Here is a 17,334-nt window from a genome sequence, read left to right on the forward strand (position 1 = left end):
AAGAATGGGGAAGTCCTTCATATGGCCATATTAACCTGTTTAGGGGTTCTCCATTCAGTCATTTCATATGACAGCCCATCCAGTTAAGACCTAAAACCAGTGGCAATACTAGTTCCTGTTCCTGAATGGTGAAAATAACGTCTGTCATAATGATCAAAACTGGCTGCAACATGCAACGTACGAAAGAATCGCATTCTGTATTGTTTTATTTTATTTCATTGAACAAATTAAAGAAGTTTTCTGTGAAACTTTCACCCTGTAGCAATTCAAACAATATAAGAGCATCTGCAATATATTTTGTTAGAACAACACTGAGAATATCTTTAGCATTAAAATACAATGTTTTGTTAATATTTATATCTCTTACACGGAATGGTAAAAAAAATGGTGCTCCATCAGTATATTTCTCATCAAACAATGCATTATCTAATCAGTGTTGAGCACGATATTATATCCCAAATACAATGACATAAAAAGCAAGATTAAACAAAATTACACATTCTGAGATAAACGTTTGAAAATCTTAAAGTCTGCTTTCTAAAAATCACAAATACTGAGCAGGAAAACTTAATAACAGAGAGGGCACAAGGCATCAGTGAACAAAAACAGTTCTAAATATATGTGTTGGGTTTGGAATTGGCACGTACATTCAAAAGACTTCAAGCAGTTTTCAGCGGGTGATGACGACGATGTGATATTTTGAACACTGAAATGATCACGAGATCACATTGTTGAAACCATTTCAGGTGGTCATGCACAAGACAATGAGTACCAGAAATGATGTAATTCTGCTCCTGTTTATACTTGAATGTTTGTCTGACTCGGTGTCCTTGGCGGTTGGTGTTTCCTTTCAGGTTGATGCTAACAATCAAGTATTTTCTCACAAATTGAATGAACTGCTCTTTGAAAGTTCAGATTTTGTGAGGAAGACTGAGTGTAATTGTTACATCACTTATTTTTGTCTAACCGAAATATTCAGTTCACTTAAGGCACGTGAGACACAAAAGAAAAATACAAGAAAATAGTTGAAAGAAAGTTAAAAGAAAACATGATATTGTTTGATATTTTACAGGAAAGAAATTACTTTGATGATCAATTCAACATAGAAATGGTTGATTTTCATTTTCCATTAACTAAGTAATTGGCTGCCACCATTTAACTTCTGTCCTTTCTTTGGATTAGACATTGATTCATTTAAGAAAACAGTGCAGCTTTAATGTGATTACTTTACATCAATTTTCACTTGTAATAGTGATGAAACAAAATAGAAAACTGAGAAACACACGACAACATAATAAAATCACTGTTGAACTTAAATCTTAGTGGTAGCAAACATGATATGTTTGATATCAAGAGTAGAAACATTCAGATAAACCGATCTGGTTAAAAACTCTACACGTGTCCAAGCGATGTGATTTTCTACGACATTTCCTGAAGAGGTGTGTCAGTCTGGGGTTCTTTACTTTTCCTCGGAGACTTCTTCGATTTCTGTTTCCTGCAAAGTAAAATAAATATTAATTGCAGCAACATTCACGGTTAGTCATGATGCTATGTACTAGCTTGTGTCTAGAAAAAAGAAAATGCCTTACTTTGACCTTACAACTAGGAAGACCACGGTTATGATCACGGCGAATATGACGACTGCGAGCAAAACTCCAACGATGATTGCTGTAGAAGATTAACAGATTTGGATATGCGTAAATGGATTAGCTATTCAAATATATAAGAAACAAAACACTTTTATGGAGATTGTTGTGCTTAGTAAGAACCTGATACAGGTTATTTAAAAGCCTAAGTTAGCTTAAGATAAGGTCTCAAAGAATACTATAAAATCTGGCCCAAGGTTTCAGTTCAGCAGTACAAAGTGTGTATTGTGTGTCGACAGACCGATGGGTGTGTCCGGCTCGTCCTCCTCCGGGTCATCACCATCATCTACAAAACAAAAATATACAGTAGTTAATTGGTAAAAAAAAAAAAAAAAAAAAAAATTAGATTAACAATTGTGTTTACATCATCATCATCATCATCATCATCATCATCACTGTTAGTTTTAAAACATTAAGTGACGTATTGCCACATTTGAGAGGGGTGTGCTCACCGTGGATGCCATCACAGGTGGCGTTGCAGCTGCCTTGGTCAAAAAATCTGTTTCCGTTTCCCATGCATCCAGTCCAAAGGAATTTTTTGCACTTGTCGTGAACCGAATCATAGTAGTATCTCAAGAAACTGCCGCCGCATTGGCCGCTTTCCTTTTTAAAGTGGCAAGCATCGGAAGCTGCGTAGAGAAAACATCGTCCACATTATCATCATTGCTCAAACGCAGTCAGAGCAGTTGCCGTCAGTTCAGTTTGTTAAAAGTTTTATTTTAGAACCACAACTGAAGGATTATATGTGGAAGACCTGTCTATTATTAACTCTGTATCAAGTTTTTGACTGTCCAAGTACTCCTTCTCTTTCACCACTTGGTGGCGTATCACTAATACTCAATACTGACATATTTTTTCCTACAGCCTTTGAGGACATTAAGTAATTATGAAGAAGTAAACTTTGAAAATAGTTGAGTCTATTGAACTGACACACAAATCAGCGCTGACAGCTTTAATGGTGCTAATTAACATTCTCCTTTTTCAGATGTGGCACAGTCATTACTGTCTATTGTCAGGTCGAGGCAGATAAGTGAAGAAGCCGTTGCAACGAAGGAGGCTTTATGATTATGCGCTCCTCTCATGGCCATAAAACTGTACCTCATCAGCCAATTCATGCTCCAAAGTCCTCAGAGAGGACAGGAGACATTTCTTTGGCCTACTTTTAGGCAACATTTCATATTGTATCAGGCATAATGCATATTTACATCCTCTTACCGTCCATTGGGTATCTACTCTCAAAATTGGTTGAACAGTTTCTCAGGCACTCTCTTTCGTTAGCAAAGCGGTTGCCGTTGCCTCCTGCACCAAAGTAAAAGAAAGGCTTGCACTGATCTGTCTCGTGATCGTAAAACACGAAGAACTTGTATTCGTTGCCATTCCCAGCATCAGAGGGTAACATACAAAAATCTGTTGGATGATAGAAAAACAAACCATACGTTAGATTTTATAAACAAAAAGGTTTGGTTCATGTTGCATTTTCATTAGAAGCACTGTTAGAGATTTAGCAGGTAAGATGACCAGCACACAGATATTGTAATGATATATGTTTCAGCAGAGGTCCTCAGTAGAAAAGTGAGTAATGTTTAACTAGCCTCATCACCAGAGACGCACTCCCTCTTTTTATGATGCAATAAAAACTGTAATTTATGGTACATTTTCAGTCCTCCCGCCCTTCGAAGGTTTCACAGACAGGAAATGGTTTCAAACGGTTCTTTTGTCCATAATTCATTTGATTTTGGGGGGACACTAAGCAACTATAACGAGAGGCGAGATGAAGTCGGACTCAGACAGAAGTGATCCCAGTGTTTAAAAGTTTGGAATTATGGAAGGAATTGTCCAGTCAGCTTAGTATAATCGGAAAGTAAACTTACAGTAAAAACCATCATTTCCTTTTTGCTCAGAGCTAAAGACAATCATTATTGGTTTCAGTTTCAGCAGGTCACAGCGTAAATATGAAATCAGCAAACAGGTAAAATACAGCTATGTCTTGTTAGGCCTGCATTGTATTCAGTGCCCATTTATCCAAATGTTTCAGAGCAACAGGAAGACGATATAACCGCCATATTGTTCCGCTATAAGTGAAGGCGAATCTTTACCTCCTTCATTGGTTTCATTCAAATAAAGTGATTAGAAATAAACAAATGACAATCAATTATTTGTAATAAGCAGTAATGCGCCAATCTTCATATTTTTTCTCTGAAGATGAACCATGTGCTTGTAGAATGGCTTTTATGAAAACACACTACAAGCTATGAACATGCTCTAGTTTTTAACTAGCTGTAAGTTAGGAAGAAAACAGTTTGGTGTACCTGGAACGGTGTGGACAACCTGGAGTGCAGAAAAAACAATCCCCAAAACCAGAACGTGCTTCATTTTGCTGCTCGTCTCTGTGCAGTCTTCCCTGGAGTGAGGGAGGTTTGTAAACTACAGTGGGAGTGGGTAGTCTTTACTGACCTTTGGACCGCCATTTCCCTAATGGTGACACCTTTAATCGAAACAGAAGTTTCAATCCCTGTTCTACTTTTGCTGCGGGGAACAGGTTTCGAAGGTCTTGCAAAATATTTGGTTGATTAGACATTTATTTATATATATATATATATTTAAAAAATCTTCCCCTATCCCCAATTTAAAGCGAGCCTATTCATTCCCCAGGTGAAATCCCATGTATGTATGTGTGTTTATGTCAGGTATGTTTATGTTTACGACAGTTGAACTACCACCGTACTGTTGCGTGTGTTTGAAATAAAAAACATCGATATCTGAACCTGTTCATTATTTGAAACGCTTAAAATTGAACTCAAAATGATCATAACCATGTATAATTATAAACTAGGTCAAGTTTAATATAGTATTGAAGACTTCTGCTCTACACACAGAGGTGTACTGCATGCTGTCAGTAATAATGTGTCTTTTTTCACTCACAATAATAAAAAAAAAGCAATGTCTGTGAATATTTTTCATTAAAAATTAGCTCATGATACAGGTAGTTCATTCTCAGGGGAAGTTCCCTCTGTGGGTCAAATGAAGAGTAGTGCTGCTCAAAGCGTCACAATAGTTTGGGGTGTAATAAACGGGGTAAATCTGGGTCTGCTTCTTGCAACCTGTTTTTCTCTGCTCTACAAAAAAGACCACATGCTCGTGGATATATTTGTACATTCTCAGTCCATGTACAAAAGCTACAAAAAACTACTTTATGGCGTCAAAGTACGAACTCCCATCATTCTGAAAGTGATCCAAGTGAAGCAACAAATAAGTAAAACACATTCATGAATGTAGAGGGACTTTCAAATTAATTCCACAGGAGGAATTTAAGATAATTGTAGCTTGATCGCATTGTTAGGTTTTGTTTTGATCATATCTCTGCCGACTAACGTAATGACCGAAGTACACTGGATGATCATAATATCTAGGTCAGTGCAATTAACAAACCAACCCGTTGAAGGGCGTGGCACAGGTGGCAATGGTATGAAAAAAAAAGGTAAAGAATACAAGAATACTATTACTGTATGTCGGGTTCAGAGTCTCTCGGTGCGTAATTATTCAGCGTGGCACACTTCTAACACCGACACATGTACTCCTCCAACTCATGACTTTACGATCCGGTCTGATCTGAGGTGGGAAACCCAAATGACTGACTTCGCCTGGACCGTAACGCGTGCATGGGAAGCCCTTCGCTTGGATGCGGTCGCCGCTGTTTCGCCGCCACTCTCCGGTGACCAGATGACTGCGGAGGCTGGTTTTGTTGTGGCTCTGACGTCAGGGCGAGCAACAATGAAGCCGACAACATGCGTATATAAGCCGGGTTGGAGGCTGGCGCTCCGGCGCTCCAACATCTTGCTCTGCACCGGGCTCATACCAGTACACCGCGGCAGGGAGGGCACCGGGGGACCAAGATGCACTTTCTGACCTCCACCCCCATCCTTTTACTACAGCTGACTTTATTCGGCGCGCTGCACGGTGAGACATCTGAGGGATGTAAACTTTTGATGCACTTTGAAAGTTGTGTTAGATATTGGAGCCCTTCAGCGTTTGTCTGTCTTGAGCAGAAAGGATTCTTTAAGGCAGCTGTCTCCATCCACCTGCACACGAGGATGAGGGTGACTTCAGTTCTGGACACTTGGCTTAGGCTCTTATTTTGCTTATCAAATGTACTTAACTTTACCGTTTAATATTTATTTAATGTACAGTGAGACAAAGTGTTCTCTTTTCGTTTCAGGTGCCAAATGGACTTACACTGGTAAGTCTGATAATGTTTTCCTCCCAGTTTATCAGTTGTACATACATGGAGTCTTATATCTGTAAACTGTGTAGCTTTAGTTTTGGTGAAACAAGCTGATTTAGCTGAGTGAATTAAATTCCCTGCAAATGCAAATGCAAAAAAGAAAAAAAAAGAAAACAAAAGAAATGCTGCTCCTCCTGGTGACTTTTCTTGCTGCGAAAATTAGTACCTCGTCACCTCATGTGACTGTGAAGTTCATCACTGACTCTAACACAACGTTTCATTTCAAGTGGTGGACTGCCTTAAGGTCTGAGGACAGGGACGCCCTGAACCGCGGACCTCTCTTATATAAACTGTGCTCACAGCATGACCCCTTGGCGTCGCGTCACTGCCTCTCAAATATCTGTTGCACTCAGGGACTTAATGTTAAAAAGTGAACGTAGGCTGGTGAAGCGGAGAAGTCTGGATGAAAATTAAGTTCTTGTTAGTAGAATCTCTGGTCCTGTTTCAAAGATAACTACATGGTATGGTAATTCTTCGTCTCTGGCACATTGTTCAAGATCTCTGCACAGCAATTTACGGTCAAATAATTATAGCCAGATGAAATTATACTTATGTTTAATTGAGACCAAAATTGAGACCTGAAGTGTTTTTATTATAGCAGTGGCTTGGCATTAATAGGAGCAACTGGGCCTTTGTGGATTTTGTTCACACAATTGTTAATCACATACGTGCAGAAAACCGATACAACACCGAAAGGAAATTTATGTGATGCATCCAGTGCTGCATAAAGTACATAAACATTTGATTGTGAGCAGGACACATTAAATACTAACTAATGAAAATGAACAATGAAATAATAATCACAAATCTTCCTGTAAGGATAATTCATTATGATAATATTTCACATAACTGGGATGGTTGAGGACATTTCTGAGGCGAGAGTTGATGTCACAAAAGAAAACCCCTCTGGGCTCCTCTTATTCCATCTTCCCTGTCATAATAGTGAGTAGTCTCTACGCCGGGTAGCACTATCTTTCTTTTGATGGGCCCATAGCCGAGTCATCTTCACCTCAACACTCCACCCTCTGGCTGAGAGTGAACCAAGAACCTTAACATGGGAAGAAAAATAAATGATACTTGTAGTTTCCCTACCCTCCACCGCGTGATGTTGAATATATTATTCACAGAGCGCCTCGTACACGTTGTCTAATTCGAGATTCTTTCTGCGTGTAAACGACCCGCATTAAAGAAATTACCAACAGCCATTGATGTTCTGCCAAGGATTGCCAAGGGACCACTGAAGACCATTAAAGGTCCATTATTAAAGGATGGCCTGCGTCAAATTAAAACACAAATCAAGTGGACAGTGAATAATTATAGCCATAAGAGTAACTGTCTTTCTTATTATAGAAGCCAAGTTTGGGCTTTGCGCTTTGCGCCAAACAAGTATTCAGCGATTTCGGCTTCACTTGATGCCTTTTGAGATGTCTTATACAATCAATCCACATTTGTCTGACAGTCAGGTTGGGGGGCAGGCTTCATGCTGCATCATTCATCTTTAACCGCAGTCAGCTGGCACATGGTGAATGGTAAGCTTTTAGATGAATGTGGCTAAAGACCGTCCATTGAGAGGCTTTTACTGCACTTTCAGTTTTGTCACAATTTTGTCATTTCAGAATTGATACAGTCCATTCATTGCAAGCGGACAGCCTACTGGCCGTCATGTCTGAAAGCTCAGTGTGGGTTCTTACACTCTGATTGACACACTGAGTCTAAATATCAGAGGTTGACAGTTTCCTGATTTTCTTTTCCGTCGATTGCCCTCTTATTACATTGTTTTAAAGCCAACTGTTGCCTCATTGCCTTTGAAAATCACTGACGAACGTCCCTTTGCAGCCGAGGTCACTCTGTAAACCTCATGACACGATCTGCGAATGTGGGCATTTTTGGTGTCTTGTGCTTTACAGAAACCTCTCATTTGGAGAGAGACAACGTTCTCATTGGCTCTCCCTGTAAACAACAGCCTTGTTGTCACTCTCGCTGTTTTACAAAGGGCCGAGAGCAGTGCCAAAGGCCTCTCCCAGGCTGTCCTGTGCAATGATAATCATACATCTGTTTGATTATAGATAAAATGTTTAGTTGGCTAGAACAAGTCCTGGCCACTTTTGGAGCCATCTTCTATTCTAGGCTCACACTGGGATACATTTTGCTCATTTACATTTTAACATGAAGCATTTGAACATGTCTGTAGTTTTGGATAAGAGTATACTATGTGTAGAACCACTGCATAGTATATTATTGCCCATCATGTACATTTATGTTGTTGCAGGGGCAGAAGGAGAGCACCACTGGTCCAAGCATTATCCGTATTGTGGTGGCACTTATCAGTCTCCAATAGACATCACGCCAGATCTGCTGAGATTTGATCCAACGCTAAGTCCGATTGAGGTTCAAAACTACAACCTGTCACCGACTGAGCAGCTCACTCTTGGAAATAACGGACACTCTGGTGAGTGTAAATCAGCGTTTCTAACCACAAAATTCAACGTGCGACACACCATTTTCATTCCAGGTGACACAACTCTGTATCAAACCCAGCAAAGATTTAACAACGCCGCGTTTAGTGTGGCTTAGAATAGAGAAGTTCTTCAAATCAAAGCGATGCACTGGTCAATGTATTCATTAGAAATGGCCCCACATAAACATGGAGGCCTAATTTCTGGGTCAGCTTTAAGAAAATGATAGGAGGATTCTACATATACCACAGCAATTTTCTATAATCACACTCTTATTATCTTTGCTGTTCTTTCTCCCAGAGAAAGGGCTCCATGTTTAGTCTGGGAAAATATGAGCAAAGACTATTCATCCACTACGTTTCTGCAGCAGCAAAGAAAACCAGTTTCAGTCAAATGTACTATATCTGCTTTATTTATAACAAAGCGTGAAATGCGCTAAATGTAGGTACCAGACCGTAGACAACCAGACTCAAAGGCAAAAGTTATAAGCAGACGATAATGATTCTTCCACCAAACTGCGGTTTGCAATTTGAAGATGACGACTCTGACATGTAATCTTGACGCGTTAGCATGATGTAGAAATTGCTGCTGAACATGCACATGATGGCCACGGAGTGTTGGTGACGATCACTGCTGCGAAATCTGTTTTGCCGATGACAAAGAGCACACGAATGCTTATGTGTGCACACCCGACGGGGCCCCATCACCGCAGGCCGGGTGGCATCATCAAGTGTGACGCGCGTTTGAAGCGAGCTGACATAGGTTTTCTCATGTGTAAGCATTCATCAGACACTGACGAACATGTCGCACCCTGCGTCACTCCCCCGTAAACTATCTTAAATCCAGCTGCACGGATGAGCGACTCGGGTTGAATGAAGTGGACATTTCTTGATCTCCCTCGTGTCACCTGAAGTTACTCTTTCCCCCCTTATGTGTGATGGGATATTTTCGTTTTATTTCTTTTTATCCACAGTCCAAATATCATTGCCCTCCAAGATGCACATCTTGGGCCTGCCTCAGCGTTACACTGCAGCTCAGCTCCATTTCCACTGGGGCTCCTCCAGTCGGCCTGCAGGCTCTGAACACATGGTGAACAGTAAGCAGTATGCAGCAGAGGTAAACAACGCAAACAACACTTTTTACTGACTGATTTAAAAGGCGGTGGTGGAAAGCAGCTAAACCAATTCATGCTGTAATGATTTCACCACATGGATCAGTTGTAGTTAACAGCTAGTTTGCAGTTTGAGATTTTACAAATAAAACAGTATTGTCCACTTATGTGTTTATTGGTAATTGCATAGATCTAACATCTGCTGTGTTCATGACACATAAAATACTTGACGACTTTATGCACAAAAAACATTATAATAAAAATGGCTATTAAATCAAATTAAATGTTTGAGTTCATTTAAGTTCATCTGCGGCATCAGGTGACAGCATCTCTGGCACCAGACAAATGACTTAGTAGTTTATGACCTAAACGTGTGGCATTTGACTGGCAGACGAATCGGAGACACAGACACCCTTCAAAGCTGACGTCGCTCAGGATGAAGAGACTCAGAATAGCTTTGCATCTGCATGTTGGCATGTTGACAGTTCTTTTTGTGCATCTCTCCCTTCGTTGTGCAGTCAGCTGTAAATCACAGTTAATGTAATGAGTTAAATTTGAAAGCTGGAAACGAATCTTGCATTTTATCAATCAGATATCTTAGTTGCACGTAATTAAGGGAAGAAAAGGGACATAAGTCAGTCTCAGTGTTTACGTTGTTCACATTACAGTATGTCAGCGTGTTAGTCCTGCGTGGTTTAAAGGATTACAGTGGCAGACTATTATATGCTCATCTTCTCAACCGCTTCTTGAAAGGAGTGTCTGTCTGCGCCATTTATTGTGTCAAGCCCTGTAAGCAGTTTTCACACAATTGTTGCACTTGAAGTAAAGCAGAGCACTTGACAGTAAAGCATAAATGTGATTGAGAATATGGGACTTTGATTTACGGTGACACTGAAATGGCTTCAACCTGTGTGCCCTTATTTTTTACGTGACCGTGCCCCAGCTGCTGCAGCAGCACGGCCACATGTAAGGTGCTGTGGTTTGACCTGAGTTTCTGAGTGGACATGTCGAGAACATGCATCTTTTCAAGTCTCTCCAGGCTCCAGAACCACAGTTCCTTGATGACATGTTGTTCTTGAGGGATGGAATGATGGGAAGTTGAGGGTTTCCCAGAAGTAGTTCAAACGTGTACCTTGATTCCCATGAGAGAACAAAGCCCGTAAATACGATTGCATCATGTTTGGCGGGAATGGATGTTTTGGTGGATGCAAAAAGTCACGACCTAAGCAACCAACAGTCTCATTTACCTTCTGCACTAAACCATGGAGTATTTTTGAGGCACTGCGCTCGCAGGGCCCCAACAATTGCTTGGTTTGCCCGTTCTAGCAGCGCGTCCTTGACTGTTGTAAAGAAACACTTCTTACGCATTCAGTTTTGGATCATGATCTCGACATATTCCTCTTTGCATTTGCAGATGCACGTTGTTCATTACAATTCAGACAAATACCCCAACATGTCGACAGCTGTGGATAAATCTGACGGCCTGGCTGTGCTGGGTGTCCTGATTGAGGTGAGTGATTTATTTAGTCTTTGTCTGTGAATCTGTTTTCATGGACTTGAACCAGCTACCTGTTTTTTCCTACACAGATTGGGGAGTTTAATCCAGCCTTTGAAGAATTTCTAAAGTTCATCAGTGGTATCAAGTTCAGGGGTGAGTCTAAAATAATGATTTCAGAAGTTGGGCTTTTTGCAGTTATGTGGTTGTTAAACAGCTGATTTCTGTTTCGCTGTCTCCGCCGTCAGATCAGAGAGTGCAGGTGCCTGGCTTCAACATCAGAGCTCTGCTGCCTGCGCGTTTGGATGAGTATTATCGCTACGATGGCTCGCTGACGACTCCTCCGTGCTACCCCAGCGTGCTGTGGACGGTGTTCAGGAATCACGTTACGATATCTCACAAACAGGTGCTTTAACACATTAAAAGACATTTCACATTAGGTTTAATCGTTCGTCATTCACTCAACTGATGTGGATCTGTGTCTACAACTTGCTTTTGTTTGGTCATGTGTTTTCAGTTTCTGGCCTTAGCAACAACCCTCTACTCCTCCCATGCCCAAGACTCAGCCCCTGTTCCACTGAACAGTAACTACAGGAAACCACAGCTCCCCGACAGCCGAGTTGTGCTGGTGTCGTTTAAGGAAGGTAAGTATGGTCTTGAAAATGGGCTTGCTTTATTGTTGGAGCATGAGTGACACGGTCACATGGACGGACTTAGCCGCTGCGCTGCTTTAACAGTGGCTAAAAGACAGGTTTGGGTCGTTTGTACGCATTCACTCTTCACTCACGCTGTCTTTGGCTCGTATGGTATCACCTGCTTGCGGCTGAGCTTTTTTTGTTCATCATCCTTAAAGTTGATTGACCTTGATGAGCTTGTTCGAAAGTAGGCCATGTTTTAAGACCCATCAAATTAACCACCACTCTCACACACTGAGACCGTCTGCAGCCCTTAAATTTGTCTTTAAAAGCCCCACTTTTATGTGGTCGCCTGGTTTACCGCACTCTATGGTATTTAGGTCTGTATGGTGTGGTATGAATGTGCATGTTTTCCCCATTTTCAGAGCTTCCCTCTCGGAGCTATGCTTTTCTAATGGCACATGTGCTGACATGGCGGCGTTGAATCCTACGCTGCTAGCTGTCTGGAGTGGCATTTAGCAGGTGATGGCTTGCGCTTTCAGTGTACCACCATGTTCACCGCTGTTGCATGCTGGGCGTGAAAGCCCAACGCCGTTTCAAGTATCCCATGTGCTGGGACGTTTAACAACACTGGCTCTGTGTCCGATGCAGGCAGAGGACTGCATGGTACTCTTACAGTCACACCTCCGTTCATGAGGAAGCGTGTCATTCAGCAGCTGCTGGTTGGCGACCTAGCAGACCTGGCTGACGAAGGCCTGTACCAGCTCCTTCCAAGTGGCTCGAAGAAGCTCCATGCTGGCAAGAAGAACGAGCAGACTGAGGCCCTGGCCAAGCCCAAACAACAAACGTTGAATGCGTCCCCTTGGAAGAAGAGCCAGACCAACCACCGTCATGTGGGAAAGTTTGGGCTGGCTGAAGACTCGCTGTGCTACGTCTCCTTGGAGCAGAGGGTTTTCCATCAGTTGAAACAGTCCCACGCTGAGAGCCAGCTGGTTCAGACTCTCCGAGATACGGTTTTCCCTGAGCTCAACCTCAAGAGCTACCTGAGCTGTAAGTCAGACTTAGCTCTGCCCACTATCAGGCATATCCTCCGCGGGCGGCCGACTGATGAGGCCACCGAGTTGGATCGCTCTCTGACCAAAGCCTTGATGAATGAAAAGAAGACATCCACACCGGTGAAACACAACGTGCTGATGACAGATTATCGTGGTCTTAACCCAGCGAGTGTTTCCAGGAAACCACACAGCCAGGGTTATCCACATCCTTGGCTTCTGCCAATGGAATGGGAAGACTAGAGAGATTCCAGGCATTTTATTATGACTTTGTGTAACAGACATCAGATGTGTGTCCTTCATTGAAAGGCTAATTTTCAAGCGGTGTCCTGAACTCTTTTAATCGGTCTTTGCGTAATGTATTTAATATTAAATTATTCTTTCCAGTATGTGCACATAATATAATCATTTTGATCATAAAAACGCTTCAGTAATAAAAAAAAAATACCCTAGTCATCACCAGTGACTGCGCTCAATACTGTTAATCAAACTGTATGTATATTTTTGTCATTCATCACGGCTTTGCATACTTTTTTTTTGTGTGTTGTTGTTAAATAAACTGCAACGAATCACAAATTTCTTGAGTGAATATCCATCCATAAAGCTTCATGAAGTACACTGTGTCTGACGGAGAACATTTATAGTGTTATTCGGGATGCCAAGTTCACTTCTATAGTATGGTAATTGTGGTGCTGTACTAGCAATTATTGTCTTACACAATGTAGAGATGTGGCTGAACCAAAAGAATTTGCAAGAGCAGTACAATTTGTACTTCATATTCCCATTTACAATAAACAACCACTACTATACATAGGGAACGGCATCATGCTTGAGTCATACACGGCAGGTCACTCTCAGTTTATGTGACCGGAGCTATTTTTCTATAACATGTTGGTTCTTTACAGGCTCAAGGGAGGTTTGTACCTATCCTAGTATACTGGGGCAAAAAGAAGGAACTTATAGACACTGAACTTCTATATTTATATAGAAGAGTATGTAAAGCATGGAAGGTTTGGAGTGAAGTACATGTTGGAGGAGAGGAACGTTCAGTTTCAAACTACTGCAATGGTTTTCTTTCTGTCTTATTTTTATCCAGTCTTGTGTTTCTCTTATCTACAAGGGGAAAAACCGTAATTTAAATGAAAAGGATGCAAGTAAACTATGTCACAGATATATATGTGTCACAGGAAAATATGACCAGAGATGACATGGCGCTGCTTATATAACTGATATCATGTTAAATGACGGTCCGAGAAGACTCCCTAACAGAGGGACTTTGAGATGACCTTTCTGCAACAACTAGGTCACCATATCTGCTTGTGTCATGAGAAGGTTTGCTACTTGTCCACACCCAGAAGGTCTGACTTCTGCATCATGGTTTTTTTTTCTGTCGTGATGCACATTTCCCTTTAACTCTTGGGGTGTCTGTTGAATTTTATCTTCTGTCTTTCTCTCTGTCACTCAGATGAAGTGTCTTGGATAAACACCGGTATGTGGCTTTTGTACATATTGTGATTCTGTACTCTTAGCTCACTCCTAATGCCGCACTGAGGGATCCCAACTTTCCAGCACCTTATTTTTTGTGGGTGCACGAGTAAAATATTTCTTTACCCTTCGACGGTTCTGACTCTGCTAACTCTTTAATAGAGGAGTTAATAATATCACGTTTTAATGCTAATCAATTACCAAACTAAACCATAACTGCACTAAGATGGAATTTTGATAATAATGTTAGTATTTAACATATCAGAAAACATGTTTTAATAAATACACGTATATCCACGTATGAAACTTTCAATTTAAAAAACACAGTGAAAATATTACATAAACCTTTGTGCCTCTCTTGCTTCATTTTCTGCAGGTTTACTGGTTCCTATACTGGTGATCGCTGCACTGGGATTTATTCTCACTGTCTCTTTAATATGCTGTCTATTAAGAAAAAAAAGGTAGGTAGAGGGCAACATAATAATGAAACAAGACTAACTGCACATAAAATCACATACGAGCTACTGTCATTTTCTGTGCCTTAAATTCCATCCAAGTCTTTATATGAGTCTGGACAGACACATATGTCAGCTACGAGTCGACTGAGAGGCTGACCACAGTCAGTCAACTCAATGATTTCAATCATAAACAAAAAGACTTGTCAGTGCTCTCAAATCATCCTTTTTGAAGATGTCTGTCCGTTTGAACTTTGAGTTAGGTTATTTCTGGAGAATGGTTATCCTTAATTGACCCGTACATCTGGGGTTTAGGAGTTGGTTTTATATGGGGTTGTGTCCTCATTAGATGGGGATTTTTTTAAATTTTTTTTTTTCTGGAAATGCCACCCTTCACAGAGTGACGCCACATAAATCATGAACCCATTTTGTGTAATTGTGGTTTTCTATAAACAACTAAGAGCGCCATGGAGAATATATCTTAGGTTTGCGTTACTGTTTGACTTGGGGGTTCATTGTGGTGCGTAATTAAGAACAATTAACTTTTTAATTTGGGAAGACGACCTTTGGAAGAAAATACTGGCACGTATCTAGCACTTATCGCTTGCTGTGTATTTACATAATGTCGGGTGGACAGATTCAGAACTACTTTTATGAATAGGGTGGTATTCGAAAATGATACAGTGATTTTGGTTTTAAGAGTTTATATGAGCAACTACCGCAAAATCTGTCCTGGTTTCGCTGATGTATCTCTCCTAATCAGCTGACACAGTTTTGTTCCCTTCATTTCTTTGTTCTGATTATATACAGTCCACTTTTTGAAGGCATGAGACAGTCTATTCCTCTCAGTGGTAGGCTTTCTGCATTGAATATCCACCTCCCCACTTATTGCCAAACACCAACATCAGCAAATCTACTGTCTATCGTTAATCTCTTTAGTAACAACAGTGAGGAACTGGAGTGGAAAAGAAAACTAACAACTTCCCCAGAAAATAAAGAAATCCTTAGTTTTAATGCCCCATATCACATGACATCTTTCTCCTAAATCATGGAAATGGCGTGTATTTACATGAATGCGCAATTGTATTTTTAGATGTGCTGCTGAGCAAGACAAAAGCAGACATGATGGATACAACATTGGAGACAAAGATGAGTACGGCTCAAGAGTATAGCACATCGTTGTGGACTCCACTTCAGCTGACCTCAGTGAAGCTTCAGTTCTGACCATGAGAACATTGTCACTTTGCGTTGTGTTGTCAAGAAATTGACCCTGCGGGGATCAGTTTCAGCATTTATAGAGGCATGCAAGGTTTCAGTTGAAGTTTGCATGCAGCCCTGGGAAGCGTTTCTTTTCCCTCAAGCCACAGTGTTGACTTCCTTTGCTGTGTTGTGGCAGGCAGAACATGGTAGTTCTCCATGCTGGATGTTTTACACCGAATGACTAAAGGCAAGAGGCTTCTGTCCTCTCCAATCCCCCTTTACTTATTTGACATGATGTGCTGAGTTTCTTGAGGAGAACTCCAGCGGGAGCTTCCAGGCAAGGACAGTGGGAGCTGAAGTGGTGAGAATCTCAGGTCAAATCAGATCATGGCACCCCGGTCCCTCGGTCCGTCCCGGCATGGTGGAAAGCGCAGCCACAGTCCAAACAATAGGAGGATAAGAACCGACAGACATCCCTGATGGCCGGATGGCCTGAGAGGGATGGGCTGTACCGCATTTCCACCAACCCTGTAGTTAGAGTTGCTCTATGGATTTTATAATAAAAGGGTGCTTGGCTGCACACAAACACTGCTCCTTCCTTGTGAATAATTTGGAGAAAAAAAAAGCCTTTTGTGTTTTCAGGCTGTATGTGGGCTGACCCCTAACCCCAGTCCGCCCGTTCAGATCACGAGACTAACGTCCCCAGCACTCCCAGCCTCTCAGATAGACCGTACAGTCATCCACAGGACTACTGGAGAAATATCACGTCACCATGTCACTTGCACAAGGTTTCCCTTAGCCGTTTTGGTATGACCTGGGTTTGCTGTACGCATGCATTTCATTTTAGACCCACTTTTTGATAATGTGCATTTACCTCCTCGTAAACTGTGTCACTGTTACTGTAAACCCAAGTTTTATAGACTGATTAAATAGGCAATCTGGTAAAATGAGGAAATGTCGTAGTAAAACAAATACGAGCTGACTGAGGTTCCTCCAACACAACATGGTTTTGCCTGATGATTGCCGCTTCATTGTTCCCGTCTCGTTGCCATATTTTTAAAATGTGTCAAGATGTATTTGCTTTGTAAATTGTATTATTTGTGTAACAATGGTCTAAAGTGGTTTGTTGGTGTACAGTATGTGTAAATAAATGCAGAATAGCAAATTAAAATGTGTTTACAAATTCAGTCTGTATCTTCACTACTTTTTGTTGCCCAAAAATCAGTTCAGGCCCATTTTTAGGATGAAACCATCCACATGCAGACATACATTTTCATTGCATGTCAAGAAAAAAAACAACAACAACAACAACAACAAAAAAAAAACAGAATTTGTTGAAAGGAAGAAATTATTCCCTTACTGATCCCTCATGGGGAAATTCCTTCTCTGCATTTTTTACCCATCTATTTGTTCACATAGTAGTGTGTACAGTTGGAGCAGTGGGCTGCAGCCTTAGTTGGGCCGCACACAGGGAGAAAATTGGGGGTTAGCTGCTTGCTCAGAGCACCACAGCCATG

The 17,334-nt window shown here is 41.2% G+C and overlaps 2 protein-coding genes across 3 annotated transcripts; one reads left to right on the plus strand and one right to left on the minus strand.

The window, feature by feature from the left end:
- Window positions 1-188: 188 nt before the first annotated feature.
- On the minus strand, window positions 189-4,076 carry si:dkeyp-73b11.8 (BPTI/Kunitz domain-containing protein). The gene is made up of 6 exons (XM_047595312.1): window positions 3,956-4,076; window positions 2,862-3,053; window positions 2,099-2,275; window positions 1,888-1,932; window positions 1,590-1,668; window positions 189-1,495 (listed from the first exon to the last, which is right to left on the minus strand). Exons 1-6 carry the CDS (start codon window positions 4,017-4,019, stop codon window positions 1,420-1,422), a joined length of 633 nt encoding a protein of 210 aa, XP_047451268.1. The 5' UTR covers window positions 4,020-4,076; the 3' UTR covers window positions 189-1,419.
- A 1,390-nt stretch (window positions 4,077-5,466) lies between these two features.
- Window positions 5,467-17,004, plus strand: ca12 (carbonic anhydrase XII). 2 transcript variants are annotated; one of them, XM_047597558.1, is made up of 11 exons: window positions 5,467-5,603; window positions 5,863-5,883; window positions 8,198-8,377; window positions 9,358-9,500; window positions 10,910-11,005; window positions 11,083-11,146; window positions 11,239-11,396; window positions 11,508-11,634; window positions 14,143-14,166; window positions 14,539-14,623; window positions 15,711-17,004. In XM_047597558.1, exons 1-11 carry the CDS (start codon window positions 5,540-5,542, stop codon window positions 15,787-15,789), a joined length of 1,041 nt encoding a protein of 346 aa, XP_047453514.1. In that variant the 5' UTR covers window positions 5,467-5,539; the 3' UTR covers window positions 15,790-17,004. The 2 variants fall into 2 exon arrangements, with proteins under 2 accessions (XP_047453514.1, XP_047453513.1); XM_047597557.1 differs by lacking the exons at window positions 14,143-14,166; window positions 14,539-14,623; window positions 15,711-17,004 and adding an exon at window positions 12,277-13,253.
- The last annotated feature ends 330 nt before the right edge of the window (window positions 17,005-17,334 follow it).

Source organism: Mugil cephalus, chromosome 10 (assembly GCF_022458985.1).
Source record: "Mugil cephalus isolate CIBA_MC_2020 chromosome 10, CIBA_Mcephalus_1.1, whole genome shotgun sequence".
NCBI classification, from domain to species: Eukaryota; Metazoa; Chordata; class Actinopteri; order Mugiliformes; family Mugilidae; genus Mugil; species Mugil cephalus.